Source organism: Vicugna pacos, chromosome 11, assembly GCF_048564905.1.
Source record: "Vicugna pacos chromosome 11, VicPac4, whole genome shotgun sequence".
Lineage (NCBI taxonomy): Eukaryota > Metazoa > Chordata > Mammalia > Artiodactyla > Camelidae > Vicugna > Vicugna pacos.
In genome coordinates this window covers 74,612,462-74,640,318 of record NC_132997.1, presented here as the reverse complement: position 1 = coordinate 74,640,318, position 27,857 = coordinate 74,612,462, and the positions used below count along the sequence as shown (strand labels likewise).

General features: G+C 41.9%; 1 protein-coding gene across 1 annotated transcript; it reads right to left on the bottom strand.

Moving 5' to 3' along the window:
- Positions 1-49: 49 nt before the first annotated feature.
- Positions 50-25,745, bottom strand: PI4K2A (phosphatidylinositol 4-kinase type 2 alpha). The gene is made up of 9 exons (XM_072971714.1): positions 25,228-25,745; positions 18,390-18,590; positions 13,903-14,034; positions 13,397-13,550; positions 9,736-9,797; positions 8,168-8,267; positions 7,314-7,447; positions 6,743-6,802; positions 50-2,455 (listed from the first exon to the last, which is right to left on the bottom strand). Exons 1-9 carry the CDS (start codon positions 25,660-25,662, stop codon positions 2,294-2,296), a joined length of 1,440 nt encoding a protein of 479 aa, XP_072827815.1. The 5' UTR covers positions 25,663-25,745; the 3' UTR covers positions 50-2,293.
- Between the last annotated feature and the right edge of the window lie 2,112 nt (positions 25,746-27,857).

Sequence of the window (27,857 nt, the reverse complement as noted above, 5' to 3'; positions counted from 1 at the left end):
AAAACTGCATTCTACCTTGTCTTCCTTCCACCAAAGAAAACTAGACAAGAAAGGTCGGAGTTGGATTTGTTATTCGTAATCTGCATGATTTAAATACATTACATACAGTTTCTACAGTGCATTAGAACAATACAGAGGCAGCAGCACTGTCGCAGCCCAACCTCTACTCCCTGACAAGGGGACAGGACCTGTGGCTGGCAGAGGGCTGGGCCGTTTCACGAGTGCCACCCAGAAGCCTGCCTTGGCACTCTGGGCCCTGGCTCTCCTAAAGTCCACATTCAAGGCAACCTGAGTACAGGCTTCAAGGAGAATGGAAGTGGGCCAGGAAAGGATGCCCTGCACTCTTTCGCCTGCCAGGACTGGGACCCGCTCCGTCTTATGTTGGACCCAATGTCCTTCTCATCCTAGAGCTGGTCTGGATGAGGGCAACGTGCAGATCTGCTTGGTGGGGGAAGGAACCAGCTCTCTTGACACCAAGGCGGGGCACTTTACCACCATGTTTGTGTAAAGATGTCTGAGGAGAGCCAGACACACCTGTGTCCCCTCCAGCCTCTGGGAGCCCTGCTGTTCCCATGTTCCCACAAATGTGCCCCCAAGGCCAGAGTCCGGGCCAGCTCAGTGGGATTGTCAGGGCTGGGGCTGGTTGGGGTGTTGTGCCTTCGTCCACAGGGCATGCATGTCCAGCTCCCAGACTCTTCCTGTCAGCTGGGTGGAAGCCCAGGATCAGCTGGCTCCTGGGGGCTGGACTGGAAGGGGACCAGCCTGGCCCCACTGACGAGGGCTGCACATCTCTGCCTCCTGAACGGCGGGAGCGGGGCAAGCAGAGGGCACACAGCCACAGTCCTCGCTCCCTTTCTTTGGTTGTTTATCAAACCTTCAAGATAGTTTCTTTCCAAGACTGATTGGCCTATCGCAGGGTGCCAGAAACGCAACGTCCAGTAGCACAGGGCTGCCCCTGAGCCACAGGTGGCACCCTCTTCACTACCCCCAAGGCCATTCTTTGCTTTGGTGTGGAAAGGGCTGGAACAGCTGGCAAGGGGGACAGCTGAGGCAAAGGAGACATGGAAGCAAGGAGACGCACATTGGGCTGGGCAGGCACTAGGGGACAGTGTGAAGACCTCTCCTTTGGGCCCCACCTTTCTCAAGAAGCCATGGAAAAACTGGCCTGGAACAAGAAGTCAGAAAGCAAATGGAAGCTGCCAGTTAGGAGGCAGAATACAAGTCCTGTTACCTCTACCAGGCAGCAGTGGTGGCATAAAAAGAAGGTCCAAGGACCTAAAATCCTGTCCTCTTATGAGCTGAGACCCATCCCAGAATCTTCACCAAGAGCCACTCCAGAACCCAGAACCAAACCTCTAAGTCGAAAGAGTTGAGAAAAAAATACCTGAAACAAAAGGAACAAATAAGAGGACTGGGATAGGTTATCACCTTTGGCTCGGGCTAAGGACTCAGGAAGCAAGGCTGGGATAAGTTCACCCATAGACCATCACAGCTTCCAGCACACACTTAGGCATGGATCACTTTTGCATGCTGGGAGTCAGCTTCCTCCCTCCTGCCTTTGCCTGAGTGATAAGCAAGCTACAGGCCTGGACTACAGAGGATGGGTCCCTAGCGGGGCAGGGGGCAGAGATGATCTACATGATCATTGTAAAACTACTGGGAGTCCCAGAGCAAAAGCATCCCCACCATGAGAATCGTGTTCAGAGTCAGCCTATTGCACTGATGGGAGGGGAAGGGGAAGAAGACTTGGCAAGAACCCAAAGGAAAGCATGGCTTCTATCTGTCCCAGCACTTTTGAGGCACCAGCTGCCTTGGTCCACAGGAGTAAGGAACTGTGAGGCACCAGGATGTCTGGGTCCGTGTGAATTTAGGCCTGGATCAGAGGTTTCAAACATAAGAGAATCTGGGATTCTGCCTGGGTTTTGCTACTAGTATTTAAATTTGTATTTTTTTTTCTGATGCAGAATATAATGAGGAATTGTAACAAAGTGGAGTGTCAGGGAGGGAAGGGAGTTTCCCAGCCTGCCCCAAGGGGGATGTTCCTTCCCAGGCATCTGGATCCCTTGCATGGAGCGCCAGTCCTCCCCAGCACTCAGAAGAGCCCAACAACACACGCTGTCCCTCTGATTGTGCTTCTCCCTGTGCTTGGGAAAGCTCTGAGGGGGATGGCGAGCAGAAAGGAGGGCTCTTGAGGGCACTGCTCTCCACCGGCTTCTGTGGCTTTTCCTGCAACGCTCCCCAGGCTTCCTCCCAGCCCAAGTCTCAGACAATATGCCTTTGTCCACCTCTGGGTCTACCACCACGAAAAGAAGGGCTTCCGACTCTGAAAGCTCTGTGTGTAGGACTCGCTAGAAGACCGCTGGTGAGAACGGGCCGTCTCGACGATCACGGGTGGCATCTGAACGAGATGCAGGGGACTCTTGTTGTCCTTCAGGGCCTGTGTCAGATTTAGGATCTGCAGTGGGAAAAATGAGATCAGTGAGAGAAAGGCCTGGGCATTCTGGTCTGCCTCTGAAGAGAGACCTACAGATAGAGTGCTCCTATAAATCAATACAAAAATAAACAATGGGCTAACGGAAAAGTGTACAAATAAGCTATTTACAAAGGTAGGAAAGTAAGTGGGCAATATACAGAAAATGGAAACCTCTCTCTTCATTTAAAACATACAAATGAAAACAAATACCTCCTCTTTTTTTGCCCTCCTAGTTAGTAAAGATACAGAGAAAATGATGACTCAGAGCCGGGGAGAGCTCTGAGGCATGGCTGTGGGCTGGATGTTGGGACAGGTTTTCCGGCAGGCAAGTGGACCATAAAGGTTTAAAAGTGAACAGGCCCTCTGACTCAGCAACTCCATTTTTAAGAACTAAGGAAACAATCATTGATGTGCACAAAATACTTAGTTTCAATGAATAACAGTGCAGTATCATGAAAACGATATAAATGTCCAGGAGAGTATGAAATCAGTTAATAATTTAAGGGATTAGAAACAAACAATTAAAAATATATTCTGTTGGCACGGAAAGCTGATCACAGTGTCTTAGATCAAAAAGAAAGAAGATAAGGAACCACAATTATAATGTGACCCTATATTTTCTAAATTCTATTTTCTTATCTACTTACCTACAGAGAAAAAAAGCCTGCAAGTTGGCAGTGATCATCTCTGAGTCAAGGAATTATAGATGATTTTTATTTGTTTATTATTGTTTATCCTTATTTTTTGATTTTCCCACAAAAACCATGTGTTAAAAAAAAAAGCCATTTCAACAAGATCTTGTGGTAGCTCATGGTGAAAAAGAATGTGAAAATGAATATATGTATATTTATGTATGACTGAAAAATTGTGCTCTACACTGGAAACTGACACACATTGTAAACTGACTATAACTCAATAAAATAAATTTTTTTTAAAAAGTCAAAAGTCAGCTTTCTGGATCATGTGCAAGAAAATGAAACCATTAAATTCTGGCAATGTTGAATTTTTTAATTAAAAAAGCATTAAATTCTCTTATATTGTAAAAAAAAAAAAAAGCCATTTCAGTTGAATTCTACCTCTGATGCTGTGTTTCATCATCTTTTTTAAATAAAATTTTTACTTTGGAATAATTTTATATTTACAGAAAAATTGCAAAGATAGTACAGACCGTTCCTATATACTATTTACCCAATTTCTTCTAATTTTATCATCTTATATACATGGTATATTTACCAAAAATAGGAAATCAACATTGGAACATTAGGATTAACCAAACTCTAGACTTAATGTGGATTTCATGAGCTTTTCCAGTACTGTTCTTTTTCTGTTCCAGGATACCACAGTGCATTCAGATCCTTACAAACTTTTGTCTGTATTTTACAGATACTTCAGATACGTGTCCAGAGGGACACATTTTCTTCCCCTTATCAAAATGAGAATCACCACCATTTATTTTCTCTGTAGGACAGTACAAAAGCTGAAGTTTTCCTACGACAGCCCCCTTCAAACCGTGGGATGTTGAAGATTTTCATGCCAGGCCAGAGACACATGGGAGGGTAAGCTGGGTGGCACCCCACAAATCACACAGACACACAGCCCTCAAGCCACAAATACCTTTGGCTACAAATGCTGCCCCCAGAGAGGCACAGATTCACCTGGAACAGAGGTCAGAAGGCAGAAGTGGATCCTACCAAAAATTAATTTCTTTTTTACTTACTTGTTTTGGTATTTGGCAGCATCCTACACAGCTTCAAAGAGCCTTGAGTGCAAGATCAGGGCAGAGGACTAAAAGGAAGTTCAAATGGATTTAGGGTGGACTGTGCAGGAGACCACCCAACTTAAGAGACGGGATCTTACACCTGCTCTGGCTGGGTGCCCCTGTGCTTCCTTTGGCTCTTCAGGTTAGAAGCCACCTCTCAAGCATGCTTAAGTCTTTGGGGTAAGATGTCAAACTGTCTCCAACTCACTTTCAAAAGATTTGGCCAAAAACAAAGAAAGAAAAATCTATCTAGGGAGAGAGAGAAATTATATAGATACATTAAAGAGATAAATTATATAGATATATAGAGATAGATACTATTCAGACTGATACTATATAGAGATATGAGATAAAGCAAATGTGGCCAACTAAATGTAATAATTGGTGAGTCTAGGAGAAGACCCCATTCTTTCAACTTTGCTAAGGTTTGAAAATTTTCAAATTAAGAAGTTGAAAATTTTATAGCTAAATGTTAATATACATACATAATGCTAAAAAATAAATACTGTCTTCAAAAGTGTTATCTAAACAGACTCAGACATAGATAATAAACTTATGGTTACCGGGGTAAAGGGAGTAAAAAGGGATAAATTGGGAGTTTGAAATTTGCACCTCTTGGGTAGTGATGGAAATGTCAGCTATCTTGAGTGTGGTGGTGGTTCCATAGGTGTATACATTTATCAAAGTTCATCAAAGTGTACATCTGAAATACGTGCAGTTTACTGTACAGTAATTATACCACAATAGAGGTATAAAAAATGTTATCTAAAGCAGCTTTCCCTCAGACCCTGCAATCTTTATCTAACTCCTGGTTAGAAGCCCTTATGGTGAATAATAACTTCTATCACACAACTGCATCTCTCTGGAGGTTCTTCATTCTTCCCTTTGGCTCCAGGCCATCGTACAGCCCCCTGTGTACTTACGGCTCAGGTAGGTAGAAGGCTGTGACTTCCTTCCACTTACATGCTAGCAGGAGGAGCTGATGCTCATGGAACCTTATGGTTTCAGAGGCAGGCACTCTAGGTTGTAAGATGTCACAGGCCCTCAAAGGACATTAAGCACACAAGATGGAAAGAAAGCTAAAACTGCACTCACTCAACCACACACCCCACCCCACCCTGCTTTCTGCCACTCTTAAATGATAACCCTAACTAAATATAATGAGAGGAGGGTTGCTATGATGTTGGCAAGTGACTGGAGCTGGGAAGGAATTAGAGAAGACAGTACAGTGGGGACAGAGGCACAGACTACAGAGACTTGAGAAGAAGTTTGTTCCTTTATGCTGAGTTCCAGAATACCAGAGTACATCAGGAGGCTTTTAAAAGGTTTCTAAAAATTCAGCCAGTTAACTGGGTCTTTACATTATTTGGAAAATGTAAGAAGACCACATAACTGGTATTCAGGCAGCTATAATAAGCACAGCTCTTAAAACCTCTCTCTGTCCCACTTCCAGGGAAAATGAGTGCAGTAAACTCAAGAGCTGCTGTCACCAGAAGCCTTTCACGAAGTGCTATAAAGGTAAACGCATAATTATGACTAAGAAAACCTCCTTGTCCTTTAAAGATGTGAGAAGCTGTATAAAAATCATAATCAGAACAGCTAACCCATATTGAGTACTTCAGTACATCAGCACCACTCCAACTGCTTTCAATCATTTATCTCCTAATAACTCTGTAAGGTAGGTGCTCCTATTAATCCCACGTTACAGATGGAGAAACCAAAAGAAAGAGATTAACTCGTTTAACACCTCATAGCTAGTAAATGGCAGAACCAGGATTCAAACCAGGCACTCTGGCCAGTTTGTGCCCTAACTGCTAGGCCACCCAGTTCTCTTTAAGAAGACTTCAAAGTGATAAGCAGAATGTAAGTGTCCTAGTTTCTGGACAATTTTTCAAGCTATTCTTTACTATTCTTTGGAAGATCAACAATGCTACGGGGGTTTCCTTAGCTCTCTTTGAAGGTGAAGTGGAGAAAGAAGAAATAATATGGCTTATAACTGTAACAACAAAAATTATAATCATGGCCAACATCTGAGTGCTTACCATGTGCCAGGCATTGTTTTTACTAAACACTTGATATGAATTATCTCCTATAATCCTCTGGCCAAACCATGCAAAGTATGACTCCTGTCCCAGTTTATAAACAAGGAAGCGGAGGCTCTTGCCCAAGCCATGATGCTTGGAAGTAGTGATGCAGCAGTGTGATTCCAGAGCCTTAATCACCAAGACACACGGCCAGCCTTGGGCAACTTGAGGACAGGGACCACCGGGTAAACTTACCAATGAATTATCCAGCAAGTGGCACAGCACTAAGCACATAGTAAGTGCTTCACCAAGTACTGGATACCATGGAAGAGGTGGGAGATTTGGGTATTAAGGCAGAGTTACAAATATGTATGACATAGACTAAATTGGGTGTAAAATTCAAGCTTTGCACATTTACTCAACATGAGCATATAACCCTCTCAGAGAAATCCTAGGAATGATGCCAGCAGGATGTCCCAGGCTTACCTGTCCCCGCATGACAGCAATCTGCTTATGGAACTGGCCCCTATCGAAACCAGGATCTTTCTGCAAAAGAAGGGCAGAAGGAGATGGAACCTGCATGAATCCCTCAGAAGAACCCATTTTCTTCCCCCACTAAGAGACTTTCTCAAAAAGAAGACCTACATGAGGCTTAGGAGCCTTAGTGAAGTTAACTACCACTCCAGAAACTCCCTGTTTCACAGTTGGGGAACCAGAGGACAAGTAAGTATCTTGTCCTTAGTCTCACTGTTAACTCTAAAGAACTCCAGGCTCTCGTGCTGCACTGGAAAACGAGAGCTCTGCTGATGCGCTGCAGCCACATGACACAAGTGACACACAGGATGCATGCCAGTGTGATTCATCATAGTTGCAATTTTTTTCAAACCAATCCAAACTAGGTCTTGCTGTCCACAGTGGGGAATCTTGTTCTTCACGGGCTAACACAAGCCAGAGGGGATGTTTCCACTCTCTCTTGGCTTGTATCAGGTCCAATTAGAAAAACCATTGGAATTCTTTCTTCTATATGGTTATAGGGCCTGAGGTTCCCAGGGCTAACCTTGAAGAGTTCATACAGGTCCTCCTCCAAATCCTTCACGAAGTTAGGGTCCGATATCTTTGGAAGAATCAGATCTTTGATCTCTTGAGAGAATGGGACTTTTGCCTGGGGCAACCAAGCCCAGTAAAAAGGATCTGAAAAGAGAAAAAGTCAAAAGCAAAGCTGCTGTTGAAAAAGTCCCTACCGTCTATGTCCTCCACCTATCAGATCACTGGCAAAGGCAGGACACCCCTCTTAGCTGAGACACGAAGAGAAGAAAAGTTATAAGGACTGTTAACCCTGGGATTCAAACCCAGGTCTGCCTAATCCCACAGCCTGTGCCCTTTCTCAGACATTATATGACTTTCCAAGACACAAGCCTGTCTAGAAGCAATTAGTTGCCACTGAAACATTGAGATGTTCCTTCTGACAAGACACACTAGTACTGCAAAGGGGCTAGTGACCCCCTTCTTGTATCTCTCCCTTTCCAAGTTTCTCATTTACAGCGGGGCAGGGGTTGGTTTCCAGGCTGCTGACAAGGAAGACAGAACACTGACAGCAGCTTATATTTAGAAACACAAATAGAATAAATTATGATAAGATAGTCCTCAGAAAAAAATAAGAAAAATGCAAAGCAGAGATGTGAAAACTCAACTCTATGCTTCTAGTGGGAATAATGCAAGGTAAAAGTTATACGAAAAGCACAGCAGGAGTAGCTGCCACGTGCCAGCCACTGTGCTCAAGTGCAGAAGCTGCATTATTTCATAAAGTCTTGGAACAATCCTGTGATAGAGGCATTATTATCTTCACTGCACAGATAAGAAAACTGAGACTGAGCAAGAAAAGAGCCAGACCACAGTGGTCTTGAGACTTACATGCCCTCCAGGAGTCAGGATGCTTCAGGGGGAAAGCCAGCCCATTGTCTATGGCAGCCACCTTGATAACAGGCTCCTTCACCACTACCCAGTCTGTGTCCTGAAGAGGAAGGAAAGATTAAATACTTACAGAGTCCCTTTAAAGTAGTAAGAAAGCATCCCACCTCAGCCTCCTCAGGCACCAATCCCTACTCAACTTCTGACCTAATTTCCATATTGTTACTTAGACTTGATACATTTATGGCACCTCTGATTTGGCTTATTTTAGGTTCTCAGAGTCCCTTTCTCATCTGAGAAAAGGTATACTTCCCCAAGAGTTGCCACAGTCCTTGGTAAGATGGGACGTTGACAATAACAAAAGATAACTAGAAGCCATTCCTCCTAGGGAAAGGCAGTGAGAATACTGAGTATAGAAAGAAGAAAAATCAACTTTCAGTCAATCAAGGTCCTTTTGTGTGGACCTTGACTCAGATGCCACTTCACTGGTGGTTACCACATTTTCCAGTAAGATAACAGAATCATGGAAGATAAGAGTTGGCTGCTCTTGCTCAAGACAGTCTGTTCCACTGCTTCAGTGACACATTAAAAAGAAAAGGACAAGAGCTAGATGCACAGAGAGTGGAGACATTCCCATGACTGTCTACTTGGCTACCTGCTTCAGGTTAACCAGTGTCATCACAGGAACAGGGAATGTGGGTCCAGGATACCTGCATCAGAATCCTCTGTGATACCTTATTAAAAGTGGGAAGTCAGTTTTACCACAGACCTAATGGAAGAATGGCTTGTAGAATCTGTACTACTTTTAATAAGCTCTTTGGGTGACGCTGATGGACAGAATTTGAAGCCCACTCTTAGGAAAGGAAGTAAGGACACTATCAGGATGTGTTAACGAACCTTATTGTGGTAAATATTTTGCAATACACACATGTATCAAATCATCACATTGTACATCTTGCACAATGTTATATATCAATTATATCACAATAAAGCTGCAAGGAAAAAAAAACTGCAAGGAATAAAAGCCAACCTCACTCTCCTGCTCCAGGTAGCCTTCCTGCTAATTTTTTAAAATAATGCAGACTGAACAGGGATAGGGAAGTGCGGTGGAGTATAAAAGCAATGAGAGAGTAAAGTTGCACAATGTAGCTTTTTCTAAACTGATGTTCTGTGGAATTGCAGTCTCTTATGAGAAAAGCATTCCACAGTCAAAGGTTTAGAAATCACAGGACCAAACAAAATCACACTGGTTTATTTATTGCACTATTTCTCAGACCTTTATTATGCTACTGTGTAATGTGACTCTCCAAAAAAGGCACAAAGTATGTAATATGATCCAAACTTACTTGAAATTTTCTTCATTCTATCCCTATTAACATCATTCAGTAGGATATTCCTTAAAAAACAGATTGAGGAAATCTCTACCAAATATTAACCTATCAATTTTAAAGACATGTGCTATCCTGATTCTTCTGAACTTATGTGACACAGACATCAGACCATTATGCACTTCCATATTCTGCATATATTCCATCTCATCCTCTTCTTCAAGATATAGATCAGCCTCTTACCCGAGAGCTAGAACTATCCATTGGACAATCATATTTAATCAGCCAGTTGTCATTGCCTCGATCTGTGAACAGAAATATGAAGTTAGCAGAAAACACTGGGGTGACTTTCACTTTCAGTAATGATAAACTAGATATTTTGGACAGTTGGACCAATCATTCTACTAAAAACAGCTATAAAAAGTGAATAAAATATTTTTAAATCTTGAAGGCAGTAGAGATTGTATAAGACCCTTAAGAGATAACATGACAGCATCTGGGAGAGAAAGGAAATCCAGAGGGAGAGTCCAGCATTTGTGGCTTCTTTTCTCTTATAGCACTTGCTGATTTGGCAAGAGGTGGCTACAGGGCTGAGAGACAGAACTGTGGAGCTAGGGAAACAAAATTATAGTCTGGTGACTGATAAGGGGGAGGAAACTCTGGTAAATCATCGATGCTTTGAGTTGAAACCTGAAGGGCTACATGCTGGAAGTAAGCAGTTTCCTCTCAATGCCTGAAATTAAAGTGATCCTGGATTGCCAGTGACCCTAGGCTGCTTGCCAAAAGCAAACATCTTCTTCCAGACAGGATTTATACCAGCATCTTAGGCCTCCAAATATTTCTACAATCTCTGATATACAGTATCTGATAATCAAAAATAACAAGGTATACAAAGAGACAAGATGACACAAATAAAAACAAAGAAGACAGAAAATTAAAACAAATCTACAGGGACACCAAACAATGAAGATACAGGCTCCAAAATGTTCGAGATAAAATCCTTAATATGTTTAAGAAGATAAAAGGCAAGATTAAGAGTATCAGCAGAAAATAGCAATCTATAAAAGAGAACCAAATAGAAATTCAGGAACTGAAAAAGACAGTTACCAAAATTAAGAACTCACAGATAAGCTTAATAGATTGTGCTAAAGAAAGAAGCAGTGATATGAAAGACAGACCACAGGAAATTAGCCAGAATGAAGTACCTAAGAAAAAAAGATATATACATGAATGTATATCTAACATGTAACTGGAGTCCCAGAAGGAACAGAGAAAATAATGGGCAGAAGTAATATTGAAAGAGATAATAGTTGAGAATTTTCCAAAAGTGAAAAGATATCAAACTATAGATTCAAGGAATCCTGCAAACACAAAGAAAAATACACCTAGGTATATCACAGTAAAAGTATTTAAAACTTCTCCACAGAAACCATGGGAGCAAGAAGACAATGAAATGTTTTTAAGAAAATAATAGCCAATCCCAAATTCTATACCCAGTAAAAATATCCTTCAAGAATGAAGGTGAAATAAAGACATTTCAGACAAACAAAATCAGAAATTCATCACCAGCAGACTAGTACCTCAAAATAATAAACGTATATATAAAAAACCCACAGCAAACATCATACTCAATGGTAAAGTTCTTTCTCTAGGATCTAGAACAAAGCAAGAATGCCCACGTTCACCATTTCTATTCAACACAGTACCGGAAGACCAGAGCAATTATGCAAGGAAAATAAATAAAAGGCATCCAAATTAGAAAGGAAAAGGTAAAATTATCTCTGTTCACAGATGATATGATCCTGTATGTAGAAAACCCTAAAGATTACACACACACACACACACAAACTATTGGAACTAATAAACTCAGCAAAAGTACCAGGATAACAAGTCAACCACAAAAATCAGTTACACTTCTATAATAACAATGAACAATCCAAAAAGGAAATTAAGAAACAATTCCACTTACATAGCATCAAAAAGAATAAAATACTCAGGAATTAATTTACTAAGGAGGTAAAAGACTTGTATAATGAACACTACAAAACATCGCTGAAAGAAATTAAAGAAGACATAAATAAATGGAAAGACACCCCATGTTCATAGAATGGAAGACTTAATATTGTTAAGCTGTCAATACCGCTCAAAGCAAAGCAATCTAGAGATTTAATGCAATTCTATCAAAATTCCAATGATGTTTTTTGCAGAAATAGAAAAACCCATCCTAAAATTCAGATGGAATCTCAAGGGATCCCAAATAACCAAAACAATCCAGGAAAAGAACAAACCTGGAGGACTCACATTTCCTCCAAAACTTTCAAACTTACTGCAAAACTATACTTACTCAAAAACCTACTACAAAACTATAATAATCAAAACAGTGTGGTACTGGCATAAAGACAGACCAATGGAATACAATAGAGAGTCTAGAAATAAATCTTCATATATGTGATCAAACAATTTTCAACAAGGGTGGGAAGCCCATTCAATAGGGAAGAGGCAGCCTTTTCAACAAATTGTGCTGGGAACTGGATATCTACATACCAAAGAATGAAGTTGGACTCTTACCTAACACCACATACAAAATTTTTAATTCAAAATAGATCCATGACCTAAATCTAAAACCTAAAACTACAAAATTCATAGAAGAAAACAGGGCAAAAGCTTCATGACATTAGATCTGGCAATCATTTCTTAGCTATCACATGAAAGGTATAGATAACAAAAGAATAAAAAAGACTTCATGAAAAATCTTAAATTGCATCAAAAGACACCATAAAAAATAACTATCAACAGAATAAAAAGGAAACCCACAGAATGGGAGGAAATATTTACAAGTCATATATCTGATATGGGATTAATTTTCAGAATATATAAATAACTCCTACAACTCAACAAAAATAAAACAAACAATCTGATTCAAAGATGGACAAAGGACATAAGCAGACATTTCTCCAAAGATATACAAATAGCAAAAAAGCACATGAAAAGATGTTCAACATTACTAATCATTAGGGAAATGCAAATCAAAGGTACAATGAGATACTACTTCACACCTATCAGGATTGCGACTATCAAAAAAAAAAAAAAAAAAAAAAAAAAAAAACCCAGAAAATAGCAAGTGATGGTGAAGATGTGGAAAAACTGAAACTCTTATGCACTGTTGATGGGAATGTAAAAATTGTGCAGCTGCTGTGGAAAACAGTATGGTGGTTCATCAAAAAATTCTAAACATAGAATTATCATATGATACAGAAATTCCACTTCTGAGTGTATACTCAGAAGAATTGAGAGAGGATCTCAAAGATATCTGTACACCCATGTTCGTAAGAAAATTATTCACAATAGCTAAAATGTGGAAACAACCCAAGTGTCTGTTGAGAGATGAATGAATGAGTGAAATGTGGTATATAACACAATGGACTATTTATTCAGTGTTAAAAAGGAAAGAAATTCTGACATATGCTACAATATGAATGAACTTTGAGGACATGAGGCCAAGTGAATAAGCCAGTCACAGATGGCAAATACTATGTAAGTCCACTTGTATGAGGTACCAAAAGAAAACTCTCCCGTGACAGGCTGGGCTACCATGAATGACTAGGAATCAAGGATAAGAGCACTCTTCACGTTGCTTTGGAAAAGCCAAAGCATCTTCTGTCTGGGACGAGGAAAGAGGCAAAGATAAAACTTAAATACTAGCCACAGGCCTCACCACCTCTGACAACTACACATAATATGCCTGGACAAAGCTTGTCTTGGGTAAGTATTTCAAGACACTCCCCAAATGTGTATTATCCTTCTGTCTTAGAAAAAACTCATCCTGATAGGGCACTCTGATACTAAGCTCTGCAAGCCTCACCACAGTCGGGCATAGGGCACAGGACCACCTACAGCTGCTCACCAGTGTTGCGGATGATGTAATCCAGCACCACCAACCGCTCAAACTGTAGCAGCAGTTGCCGGTTAGTGTTCTCAGGGAGAGGTTCGGCTTCAAAACGCCGTAACCAATAGTCTGCATCTTTGTAGCCTTCAACAAAGAGCTGGAATGAACCAACCTGCAACCAAAAAAGAGGAATAAAGGTACTTCCCTATAGCCTAAGTCCAAAGATCCCTCCTGGTAAGCCAGGTGCCCACTAAGGCCCTGTGAAGTTTGTATCAGAAAAGAGTAGATTACCCATCCAAACTCAAGAAGCCCAGCTAAATGGTCCAGAGGAGTAAAGTGAGAAAGTTAAGTCTCTATTCTCTGCAGAACTATTCCCCAAACCTTGACAGAAATGAGTAAGACAGGAGCCTCGGGGCAGAGCTACTCAAGTGTCCACAAGTCTGTAGACACCTTGCTTCACCACCTGGATGGACATGCCACTATAAATCATCACCTTTGATAAGCCACAGAGGGGCAATCTATACCTTTGGCGGAAGCCCAATGCGGTTAAACCGCTGCCCAACTTTTGGCACTTTCTCCAGCGCAAGCCGCTTGCCCCTGGACTTGACTCGGTCAATGGCACTATAGTTGAAGGTCTCACTGGCCAGGTATACTACCTATAGTGGAAGGAGAAAAGATACCTAGGTTAGAGTCAAGTTTAAGGACCTATATACCACTATAGTGGAGAATAGCTAGATGCTCACCAGTGCTGTTCCTCTTCCAGGGGACACAGAAAGAATGCATTTCTCAGCCTTCCTAGCAGCTAGGTCAGAGTGTATGACTAGTTCGGGCCAATGGAATGTTGACAAAGTGACATATATACATTACTTTCAGGCCCCTAAAATCTCCCATGATCTTTGGTTCACATTCCTCAATCTATACAGCTGGAAATGAAGGGCTCTAGAATGGCCAAACCACCAGATCATGAAAAGATCCTAGATTGCTTCTCACTACATGGAGTGGCTTGGGATCTAGAAGAGCTGCCTAACTGGCATGGATCTTTTTTTTTTTTTAATTTAAGTATAATTACTTGAATGTGTTAATTTCTGGTGTATAGCATAATGTTTCAGTCATACATACACATACTCATATTTGTTTTCATATTCTTTTTCATTATATGTTACTATAAGATATTGAATATAGTTCTCTGTGTTATACCGAAGAAATCTGTTTTTTCTCTATTTTATACACAGCAGTTAGTATTTGCAAATCTCAAACTCCCAATTTATCCCTTCCCACCTCCTTTCCCCTCGGTAACCATAAGTTTGTTTACTATGTCTGTGAGTCTGTTTCTGTTTTGTAGATAAATTTATTAGTGTCTTCTTTTTTCTTTTCTGGCATGGGTCTTGATATGAGCAAGAAATAAACTCCTACTGTGTAAAACCACTGCAACTCAGGGGTTGTTATAGCAGCTAACATGAATTACCCCGACTCCTACAGCCACCTCCTGGGTTAGCAGAAGATGGCCCAATGCCTATTTTCTCTATAGATAAAAGCAAATTGCAATTTACTCTATGCCCTTTTATTACCTGCTGAATTTTGTACTATGTGCAATTATTTACCTTTAAAAATTAAACAAACATTAAAATTGGTTTTAATTTCTAGTGAATTGCTATATATATGCATATTTAGACTATATCTGGGATATTACACAAGAAACTAGTAATAGCAGCTACCTCTGAGGAGGGGAACCAAGTGGCTGGAAGACAGTGGTGGGAGAGAGGCTGAATTACTCTTCTCTGTTTACTCTATTGTGCCTTCTAATTTTTGTACCAGATGCATGTATTACCTATTCAAAAATAATTTTTTAATGGGCCACCAATATTACACTTGATTGTCAAACTACAGTGGTATCACTGTAGTCCATAATCCATACATACGTCCATTATCACACATCACATTGTCTCATGATTACCCATTTGTATATCTAACTTGTCTCTCAAAGCTAATGAAATGTAGGGTGGATGAGAACATCTTATTCACATTAGCATCCCTAGTACCTACCACAATGCCTGGCACATGCTCATTTATTAAATGAATGAATGAATGAATTACAAGCTTCTTTCAGAGAGGGCAACAAGTGAGTGTTAGCATATAAAGACCTAAAATCAAATTTATAAGAAAATTCTTTCTTTTCCTAAGCCTTGTAAAATTCATTACAAATAACTAATTACTTTTCCCATAAACCTTAGAGGTAGTGCAAAATAATTCCCTTCCTCCCATCCATCCATTCATCCACTTTTAACAGAGTACCTAAAATAGATAAGCAAAGTACTATAGGTTAGTACCCTGTGTCTTACAAATCAGGAAACACAGGCACAGGAATAAAGGGGGGGAAAAAGGCTTTCCTAAGAGTACCTTGACAGCTTCCATGATGAAAACCCTGGCTCTTAGGCCAAAAAACACCCTTTCCCCCCATCAGATATATTTTTTATCAATTTTTGTAACAAACCACTTTTCCTCTATGACTAATGAAACTACCACAATCTGAAACCTCACAGGAACACAGAGATAGTGATCAAGTGAGAATTAGAGCCTTACTATTTGATTCTCCACTGTAACGTAAGCCTCGTTTCCATAGTGACAGATGTTCTGATCAACTGGATAGAATCCTGTCACAGGGTGGGAAGGCAGGGAGAGGAAAGGCTTCCTCTTACTATTCTCCAGCATCTGTGTGTTAGGCTTGCAAAGTTCTGTCTCATCTCAGTCTCATGGAAGACAACTATTTTTATTGTTACTGGCTTTTTGATGCAAAACATCCTTAGGCCTCATTAAGGCTCTCTAAAAGGGAAAGAGGAAGACCAGAGATGGGGAAGAAAGGGATTGTGGGGAGTGACCTTAATGATTAGAATAGTCATAAAAACACCACAGGCTAAGATGCATGGAGTGTTTACCCTGTGCCAGGCGCTGGGCTACAAGTTCAACAGGTATTATCTTGTGTAATCTTAATAGCCACCCTATAAAGTAGGAACTCTTTATATCCCTACTTTTATAGTGAGGAAACTGAATGGATAGGGGGTGTGGAGGTATCTTAAGTGACGTGTTCAAGGGTCACCCAATAAAGAGCTGCAGGGCTAGAATTCGGACTCAAGCCCTCTGATTCTTAGGCACTGTACTCAAGAAGCAGAGGCAGAGCAGACAGACACTGGGCCAGGGGGTCTGCTTTTTACCTAGTAAAGAAAGGAAAGTACAGAGTGATGAGAAAGTAGTACTTAAAAGCACTTCTAGAGTCTAGGAGGGGCCTAGCAGGAGGATTTTAGGTTAAGCAGGAGATCTAAGGAGCATTAATTATCATATAAGATGTTCAGTGTGCTGTTCAACTATATGTACACAGAGAGGACTAAAGCATAAAGGGAAGGAAAGAGCTGCACAAGGTCAGGCAATGAATTAGATGTCAGATAGGAGCTACAAGCCCGGAACTACAATCAAACATTCTCTCCATAGACCTGAATGAAGCTGGGGGATCTCTGTTACTGTACTTTCATGGTTTGGTATTTATTCACTGATTCAGCTGATACTTAAGGAAAGCTTAACTATAAAATTTTGCTAGGTGCTGAGAATGCTGGAAGGAAATTTCAAGAAGTGGTCCCTGACTTCTATAACCTTACAAACTAGTTGGCTTATTGTTTGGAGTCTGGTGGCAAAGGAGCAGACACAGTTAAACATCCCCAACAATCACATTTTCTTCTAAAGGATGCTGGGAAAACAGAAAAAAACAGATCTGAAGGGAAGCTCCTGTCTACTGATCAGGCTCTTTCCCAAAGTCTGCTATCTAACCTGCAAAGAAAACCTCAAGCAGGGGTTCTTAACTTTTTTTTTTAATAGAGGTACTGGGAATTGAACCCAAGACCTCATGTGTGCCAAACACGTACTCTACCGCTGAGCTGTACCCTCTTTCCCCTTAATCTAGTTCCTGTAGGTCAATGGATGTACTTCAACTGGTCTATGAACCATCCCCCTGGAACTATATGCAAAACAATAAATGCAAATATGTGTATTTTTTGTGGGAACAAGATTCACAGCTTTCATCAGATTCTCAAAGAGGATTAAGACTCAGATACAAAGATGCCCCTGCAGCTTTAGGGCATCCGATCAGAGTTCCACGTTAAGTTGTTACCAAATCTCAGGGAGACACATATTAAATGGGTGGTGATATCCTTAAATTAATGTTAAAGAAATCTGACCAGCAGATTTCTTTCCCTCAGAACCCTTGGAAAATTTCATGGAACACCCTGTAATACAAGGGTTCTTAATCTGGTGTCAGTAAACTTTCTGAAATTGTATGCAGTCAATTCTGTGTTTAAGCATATTTTTGCAAGGGGCGGGCAGGGGTGGGATGGGGTATGGTTCAGAACCTTCATTAGAACCTCAGTTAAGTCCAAATACGTACAAATCCATTCTAAGTGTGGATTTGCTTGGATCCAAGAACCCGATTTTGTTATATCCAGACAAGTACCAGAATTCCATAGCATAAAGATGGGTGAGGAGAATTCCATGTCAGTTCTCTATAGGGGTTCAGGCCAGACCTTTACTCTAACGCTCAGCCCACTCCAGAGTCCTCCTTGCCAGACCTTGCATAAGTATTTGGCTAACATCGCCTAGTCCATTCTAGACTGTATCTAAACCCTGGAATAGCTCAGCAATCTAAGAGAGTGAGCTACAAAAGTAACTAGGTTTCTAACTAGCTTGGGATTACCTTGGATCCAAAGAGCCAGGGAGCCCATACATGTGCACCAGAAGGTCAGTGAACGTCCTGAAATTGTATGCAAAAATTTTATGTGTATCCTTCTCAGGATCAAAGCATGAACGTAAATCTACAACCCGCACACCAAAAAATAAAAAGGCTGAGAACCACAGACTCAGGACACAAATAGCCCTCACTGGACCTAACAGTCCCAATAATGTGAAGCAGGGCTTTAGGCCCAGGAAAACTCTGGCCAGGCAGTAAGGTTCCTGGAGATAGGTCACTGACCTTTGTACGGGGTACAATGTTGAGTTCCAGTTTTTGGTCCACCAGGCTGGCCCCTGCCTCTGAGAGATAGCCTTGGTTGAGGACAAGACAGTCACGGCCAAAGCAGCAGGGACAGCACAGCTTCTGTAGCCACTTGGTCCACTTAGGATTAAGGTGCCCATATGGCTCTTCATTCTTGGGTTTGAAAACAGCAATGATCTTCTACAGAGACAAAAGAAAAAGAGGATATTAAAGGCAAGTTGATTAAAGTAGCCCACAGACCAGGTCAGCTAGGAATCTAGAAAGAAGTAAGAGGGCATAGGCAAACAGTCTACATACAGTTAGACACTGGCTTCTCTCCAGCTTGTAAGGGGAAGACACAGCTTGTGTGTGCAGCTGAGAGACCCACTCCCAGAAGGGCTGTGGCCAAAGAAGGTGCCAAGTCTGGTATATATGGTACAACAGATTTTAACACCACCAAACCCCAACTTCCAAGGTACACGCATACACACTGTTGCTCTGCATCAATTAAGTAAAGACTCAACTGAAAGGAAATCAGTAAGGTATTATGGAATGAGGTTAAGAAAATTCTTTCATCAATGGTTGATTTTATCTATCAGCCTAACTATCTCAACCCCTGGGTGTTAACAAAACTTTAAAATAAAAACTTTAGGAATGACCAACTATAAAAGCAACAGAAGAGAAAAATCACAGGAGGAAAAAGGATCTGCTACCTGGTTAGAAACAGGTTCTTTTAAATAATTCTGATAGGCAAGAAATCAGGACAAGAGAGGCCACAAAGATTAAGATCCATCTTCTCTAGCAGACAGGAACTTAATCCTCAAAAGTCCATGGACATATGGGATGCTGCTGCAACCTAGAAACTATGGCTTTCCCTCCCGAAGTTTTCTTCCCCAGGCCAGTCAGCCCTCTGAGGTTGTTTTACATTTATCTCATTCCCTCCAGCCCCCAAACGGGTGCTTTCAAAGGAAGAAAAGTAGATATGCTATCCAAGTGATTCATCTTTCTATCATATGACTCTCCCTCCCCTCACCCCACAGCCAACTCAAGCTAGTCTGGGTCATAAGACACTTTCCTGTGAGTGCCACTTCCTGAATGGCTGGTCACAGCAGAAAACATACATCCATCTGTCTGCATTAAGTAAATACTCATATTAGGAATTGGCTAGGCACATATCTCCAACAAACACTGGTTAACCTTGAAGCCAGTTCCTTCAAGAAGTCTTGCAAGGATTTGAGAGGGCAAGAGAAATACAGAACTCTCCTCCTCCAAAATTATCAATTTATTCTTAAAGACAAACTTACTTATTCACCAGAAAAAGTCAAATGCATATATTCATATTATAAGTGTTCATAACTACATTTTTATCCAAAGTGGCCAGCCACAGGCCTATTTTAGCCACCTTCCTCTCTGTCTCTGTACCCCTGGAACCCTGCTCTCAGTCACACAGCAGCATAGCAAGTGGCTCACCACACAGAGAATGACTGATGACTACTCTCTGGAACCTGGGCAGTGAAACCACAGGACAACTTGAAGCCTGTCCCAAAACCCACCAGTCAGTTCAACTGAGGCATAATGTGGAGTTCAGCAAGCTGGTCCCCAGTGAAAGGGAAACCAAGACATTGCTACTATTAGCAGGGCTGAAAAATACCAGGGCTGAAGCTTAAATACTTCTGCTTAAAGAAAGCAGAACTTACAGGCCAAAGATTGCAGGTAAGCAATCATTTACAGACTGACTGACCTCTCCAACTTCTCAATTTCCTTCCATCATAAGGAGAATTAGAAAGCATTTCATCAACTCCAAAAGCATACATGGTTCTCTCAGTATTACAAGGGTTTAATGAAATAATAACACCTGGAATGGACAAATGGGGGAATGGTAGAGTGGGAAGGATGGAGGAACAGAAGGACACTCAGACAGAGGTGGGGAGACAAGTGACTTTCAGGACTAAGTGTCACCTCAGCTCAATTCAATTCTGCTAACATTTGCTCCGTACCTAGTTTGTGCAAGACAGTGCGTCAGCACTCTGTGGGTTTCCTAGATAGACACATAAAACAGACTCTGGCCTAATTTCCAAAGCTAATGTTAACTTCATATACTGAATACTCAGGAATACTGTCCTAATTCATAGAAAACAAACTCTAAAACCACTCAAATTAGAAAGACACCTACCATTATTTGGTTGAGAAAGAAAATGGCTACTGTCAATTTTTCTCACCATCCTCTCTCTTCTTAAATTTACTTTTCAATCTCTTTATTACATTTAGGAGAAAGCTTCAGTTTGATATCAATATTTTAAAAACACCTTCCCTGAACACTCACTTACTAAATCCAAAGGGGTTGAGGTGAGTAGCAGCAATCCATGAAGGCAGGGATAAAAACAGCTCTGCACAAGGAAGTAAGAGGCCACTCACTGGCTGGTGCCAGACCCACAACCAATTACTGGAACCCAAAGGGTTTCCTATACCCACTCAGCAGCCTCAAGTAGGAGGGTACTATGTTATATTAAAAATTAAGACAGTTCAAGCACATCACTGTGAAATATCCAAAAACAATGCTTCATAAAACATTTCTCTGAAAGTTTGGTAAACACGAAGTGTATGGGTCTCAAACTTTTTGGTTTCAGGATCCCTTTAAACTCTTAAAAATCATTAAAGATCCTAAAACATTTGTTTACGTGGGTAAAATCTATGTTTGCTGTATTAGAAATTAAAGCTAAGATGTTAAAACTATTTATTAACTCACCTAATAATAAAAATAAACCTATTACATGTTAACATAAGTGACATGCTTTTTATAAAAAATAACTATATTTTCAAAAACAACATTTAGTGGGAAGACTGGCATTGTTTTACATTTTTACAAATCTCTAATGTCTGTCAATAAAAAACAACTATATTCTCACATCTTCTTAATATCCAATCTGTTTCGATATCATACATTATGCACCCTCTGGAAATCTCCACTGTACACTCATAAGGAAATGAGAGTGAAAAAGGCAAGTCTGTATTCCGTATTAGAATTTGGATAGCATTCTTTGACTTAGCTATTTAGGTAGAAAGTCCTTGTTTACAAAAGGGAAGGATGGACTATTCCAAATATATGAGACTCTGAAAGATGATGGGATCCAAATAGAATGTAGTAGAAAATATTTAGATTGTATTTATTTTCCTGTCCACTGCCATCAACCCAATCTGCCTCATCCATCACAACTTGTGGCCTGGGACAGCTCCCTATACCAGATGGTAGACGATGCTGAAAAATCTCAAGAACTACATCTATGTATGGTATACAAACTTGACTGTCTCTTAATACTCTAGTAAAAACAAGAATTCTGTTTGAGATCTTTATTCTTTATTTGGCTATCAGTGTGTTTCTCAACCAAGGATAAGGATACCAAAATTTTTTGGAGGGCACAGGTAGTTGGAAGAAGCACAACCAATATTATAACATAATTTTATATTTGAAAAATGGAAAATAATACTCTGCCGTTTTCATGACACACTCTTTGTGAATAAAGTATTTTTTTTAAAGCCTGAAAATTACTGATGCAAGGCAAGTTCCTAGAACACGTGAGCAGTATCTGTAGAATTATGAAGCAAATACCAACTGGCATTATCTAATGAATTACTATTCTCAGTATGAAAGCATCTTCTCAAAATCATACCTTTGCCTTATTCAATACCATGTATCCAAGAAAGCCTAACTAGAGGTCAGTGGGCATGTAACTTAAAAAAGAAACAAACTAAGCACTCTGAACTCCCACTAAGCACCAGAAACTATGCCAGGGGCTTTCAAGTGTGATGTCTCATTTAATGCTCGTAATAAATTAGCAAATCACGTGCTGTTCTATGATTTGGCAATGTAAACATCCAGTATTACTGGCCTCACCAAACAGAAAATGCTCAAAAAATATGTTAGTAGGTAATTGGGCATAAGACCTGAAGGACAAGGGTATAGGTGAGGAGGGTAATATGAACACTCTCTACCAAGACTCCTGATCTAGCATTTTCCATCTTACTGTTCCAGGTCCCAACTTGTTTGTCCTGAGGAAGAAACCATCCTAAATTGAGAAATGGAATCAGGGCTGTTACCTTCAAGAACCTTTCAGACCGTCCAGCTCCAAAAGTAGCTGTGACAGAAAGTGCTGGTCCCCCCAATTCCTGTTCCATCTTCCTGCCTGGACACAGGTCTCTGATTTTTAGCCAGGCAAAGTGAAGACTATAGTTCACAGCCTCTACTGTAGCTAAGTAATGGACAGTAGGATGTAAGGAGAAGAGTCTGGTGCAACTTCTAGGAAATGTCTTACAGGACGAGGGCATCCTCTCCCTCTCCTTCTTCCAGCTGGCTGAAAGGCAGATAAGGTGTCTGCAATTGGAGTAGCCATCTTGGATCATGAAGTGGAAGTCACAGGTTAGGGATGGCAGACCAGCTGGATGGAAGGATGCATATTGTGCATAATGCAAGCCTGATAAGGTTAAATGGCATGCCAGATCTGAGTAGCCTGCGGACTTCTTTTATGAGAGTTAAATGTACTTTTATTCAAGTCATTATTATTTTAAATTTTTTGTCACACATAGCCAAATTTAGTCCTAACCAATATGGTAGGTGAAAAGAAAAACAAGAGATGCAGATGACTAAGTCTGAGGCAGCAGTACATAATGGTTAGGAGCATGAACTCTGGATCCAGTCTGCTTGGCTCTGAATCCTGCCTCCCACTTACTAGCTGTGAGATCCTGGGCAAATTAGTTATACTGTGTGTCTGAGTGTCATCATCTGTGGGGATACTAATAATAGGACCTACCTCCAAAGGTGTTATGAGGATTGAGTGAATTATTTTTTGTAAAGCACTTTAAATAGTACCTGGCATACAATAAATGCTATCTAAGTATTTATTAAATAAAATAAATAAACATATTTGGAGCAGGGCTAAAGATGACAAAACCAACCACAGTGAGTCTGTGGTCCAGTATAACCCACCACGGCATTTAGGAAGTGATCCTCTGCTCTGAATCATATTTTCCTCAGTGGGAACAGGATGGTTACATTAATAAGTTTTGTCAGGTCATATGTGTTTTGATTTCCCCTCTAAGAAAGAATAGTGGCCAGAAAATTTAAGAGACTGAGATCCTGGAAACCACCAAGAAGCATATCCATAGCCTGTCATTCCCTGTGGCCTATGTACTAGATGGTAGTACTTTACCTGCCAGGTAGAACTGAGAGATCATATTACTCCCACCTGTGAGAGCATCAGATCACTTCTCAGCTGACCTGACACACTTTCAATGCAGCTGCAACAGTGTCATGAAAGAAAAATATAAACCTTCCTTCTGCTTCTATCAAAGATAATCTTAGCCCCTTCTTACATCAGCCAACAAGCTAAAAAAAAAAAAAAGGAAAAAAACAACACTCGTATCTTAGATGTCATTCCAGTTCCCAAATTAAAAAGATGAAAACATCTCAGTAACATTTAAATTTCACCCCCTCCCCATTTTCTTTTCTTCTAGAAGTGATGGTTCCCCTTTGAGCTTTCAATTTAACTCACCGCTCCCTTATTTGACAGACTTGGAAAGACTTACTATCCGCAAAGTTTTTCCCCATCTCAGTTTATGTTAACTGAGCTAATGGCAGAATTGACCTCTGGCTCTTGATGATAATTCAGGGACAACATCTGATAAAATAACTGAATCCTTCAATGAATCTAACCAAAAGCTACAAGTCACAGTTCATCCTAGCCACTCAGCACGCACACCTATCAAAAGAGCACACCACCCATCTGAAGAGTACACACAGGAGAGATGTAGGGAAAATCTGAGGGACCTTTGACATCTATCATTTTAGTAAGTACAGCAGTAATACATTTCCCCAATAAACCATTGTGGTCCATCTGAGAACTTTAACGAAATTTTCCACTCATTTATAGTCCAAAGATTAGTATCCAAATTTCTTAAATTCTTCTGTGATTATCGAAAGAATAAAGGTCAGTTTTCAGCTGCCCCGGTCACTCCAAGCCCCATCCCATCCCATCCCCATCCCCCCTTATACACATGCAGGAGACAAAATAAAGGTTAGCCAAACACTCTGCCTTAGCTAAAAAAACAAACTGCTGATAGTCCTGGGTGAGAAACGAAAGTAAAAAGTAGCTGACAGTCCTATGTTTCTCAGGCTCTACATTCTAAACTGAGGAACCATTTTTAAAAAACTGAACGATTTCCCAGAAGTGAGCAATAACCAGGACAGGTGAAACTGTTGAGTCCACCCACTCTATCACCAACATCTGCCAATAAGAGGTCTGGGACGGTGGCAAGAAACATCCCACAACACAGAAGGCTGGAAATGAACTCTCAGAGACCCTGATGGGTCACTCGTCCTTCTCAATGAACAATGACAACACTGGTTCGGTCCAAAAAGAGAGAACAGGCTCAAAGATGTAAGTCAGTGGCGTAATAGCAGTCTCTGTAGTTTAAAGCTAAGGAACCGACTAGAAAGCAGCATCTCCCCGTGCATCTCTGTCCAGGGGCCGATTGCCCCATCGCACCGCTGGGCCCCTCGCCTGTATCTGGTCAATTTCCTCTTTTCATTTTCCGCTCACTTCTCCCCTACCAAATAAGTTCTGATTTATTTCTTCAATCCGCAGAGCTTCTCCATCTCCAGTCCTCAGAGGCATTCCAAAATCCTGCCGGGGGGGCCGCACTGTGAAGTTTCTCCCTTTTGCAGCCTTTCAACCCCCCTCTTCCCCCTACAGCCTTCTCCCTCTGGCAGTGCGAAGCCTTAAACTCCCTGGGACAAGCCCACCCTCCCTGAAGCCGGCGGCCGCAGTCCCCACCCCGCTCTCACCCCCTGAGGGTCCTTGACGAAGTAGCTTCCGCTGGAGCCCTGATAGATGCGCTCGGGGAAGATGCAGCGCTCGATGGCCAGCTCGGCCTGCCGCACCACCGCCTCGAACTCGGGGTCCTCCGGGAACTCGTTCCGCTCGCGGTGGGCCTGCGCGGCGTGAGCTGCCGCCGCGGCCTGGGCGGCCAGGGCTTGGGCCTGCGCCGCCACGGTTTGGGTTTGACACTGGGCCGCCGCGCCCCGGGCCCGATCCAGCAGTGGCTGCCGCTCCCGGTCGTGGCCTGGCGAGCCCGGCGGAGAGAGGGCCGGGCCGGCCGCCGCCGCCACTCGGACCGCGCCCCCTGGCACCTGCGGAAAGTGAGCGCCCGAGCCAGACGGGAAGGTGTAGTCCGGAGGTTGGGCCCGCTCGGGCGACACGAGTGGGCTCGTCTCGTCCATCCCTCAGGCCGCCGGCTCCGGGACCCCGTGAGCTCCACACTGCTGAGCTCCCGGCTGGGACCAATCCGCGACACCCCCAACCCACGTCTGGCCAACCAGGTCGTGGCGCCTCTTTGGCCCCGCCCCCACCTTCCCTGTTTACTTGGCGACGAGTAGGCACGACCCCTCGCGCGCAAACGGTAGCCAATGAGAACCAGCGCCTACGCAATTGCGCCCTTCGCATTTTTCGCTCGTCACCTTTTGTGAAGACTGCGCATGCTCCAGGGGCAAGCCCTGGGTCAGACACGCCTTCTAGTCTTACCAGCCCAGCCCCGCCCTTAGCTTCCGATTGCTGACCGGTGTTTTGGAGCTTTCAGTAAAGCAGCCGACCTCATCTGTCACTCATTTTTTGGAACTAGCTGTGAGACTGGGGAAATCTAATCTTTGTATCTGCGTTCATTCCATCATACACTCATTCATTAATATTTACTGAGCACCTACTATATGCTGGAGAGACAGAAGTGAAGCAAAGACACAAAAAATTCCTGCTCTACCAAATGAAAAGTTTTTTAAAAAAAGTTCCAGCCCTCATGCAGCTTACAGAGTGCCTGGCCTAATGTTCAATGCTTATTTCTTAATTGAAGAAAGATATGGTCCCATTAGACTAAAAAATTCCAAGAGGTAGGGGGGAGGGTATAGCTCAGTGGTAGAGCATGTGCTTAGCATGCACAGGATCCTGGGTTCAATCCCCAGTACCTCCATTAAACTAAATAAATAAACCTAATTACCCCCCACCTCCGAAAAAATTCCTGGAGGTAATAGTCCATGATTACTTTATTAATCACTGTAAAACCTCAGTGTCTAGACACAGGTGATCAGTACATAAGAGAAGGAAGATATAGTCCCTGCCCACAAGTTGAAGACACACAGCTATCTGAGGCAGTAGTGTTGCAGCAAAGTGTGTTACAGCTCAGTGTTATAGCTCAGTTGTGACAGCAACCTGGATCTGGGTGAGACCAAGCAGCACCCTGAGGGTTGGAGAACTCAGGTTTATTATGCCAGCAGGCCCAGAGGAGTTAACATTCCAAGCTCTGGACCCCATCAGTAGGTTTACACAGACTTTTATAGGGTACCAGTCTAGACTTTGCAACATTTTGTAACAACATTGCAAATAAGGTGTAACAAAGGTGACTAATCAGGAACAAGCTTTGTAGAAATGGACCAATCAAGAATGAGAGAAATGGACCAATCAGGAGTGAGGGAAATGGACCAATCAGGAGTGAGTGCAGGGAACCAATAGATTCTTAAGGATAAGTTCCGCTTTCTTAGAAGTAAGCCATTTCAGAGTCGAAAAAGCGAGCTAATGGTGCAAGGCCAGGAAACTGAATGGTGCTGGCAGGAGGGTAGTGGCTCTGCCATCTTTTTCATGGGGCTTCCCACCTCAGTAGGAGGAAAAAGAGCCAATAATGACAGCTGGAAACTCCGTAATAGGAGTTCAGTGATTTGGAGGTAGGCTGGAGAGTCAGCAAAGGCCTTAAACAGCGTGTACTATGAGCTAAGTCTTAAAGGAAGAATGTAGTTTGAATTCTGGGGGAAAAAAGAGTTGTCCACAAAAAATTAATCAATAGTCAATCTGAGAAAGACATGGAAAGTTTTATTCAAGCCAACCTGAGGATTATAACCCAGGAGACAGTCTCTCAGAGTGCTGAGAACTGTTCTGAAGAGGTGCAGGGAGGCCAGTATATATGTGATTTTGACAAATGGGTATTATAATCGGCACACATCTTGGTAGAAGGTTACTGCTATTTGAGAGGATCAGATGTCTTAGTTAATGGTTTTAGTGCTTTTCTAAGTATGGGAAGATGTGAGAAACTGGGTTCATAAAATTTTCTCCTGAAAATATCTATCTGAAAGTCAGTTATATCAGTTTTCCCAGAAAACAAAGTACCTCATCTTGATCTCTACCCTGAATTCCTTTCAGGGTGTACTGTAGGTCAAGGACTACAGTGGCTAATGACTTCATTCTTATAGAATGGGATGGTGGGCAACACTCTTTGGTTTAAAATCCCCTCCCTTTTGGGCTTAACTTCAACCAAGGTTTGGGAGGCATTTTGTGACCAATTTGTCCCATGGTGCTAGGAATGCTCGCTCTCAGGTCAGGTGAGGAATTCATTGATAGGCCACTCAATGTGCTATGACTGGACTAGGCCCTGTTA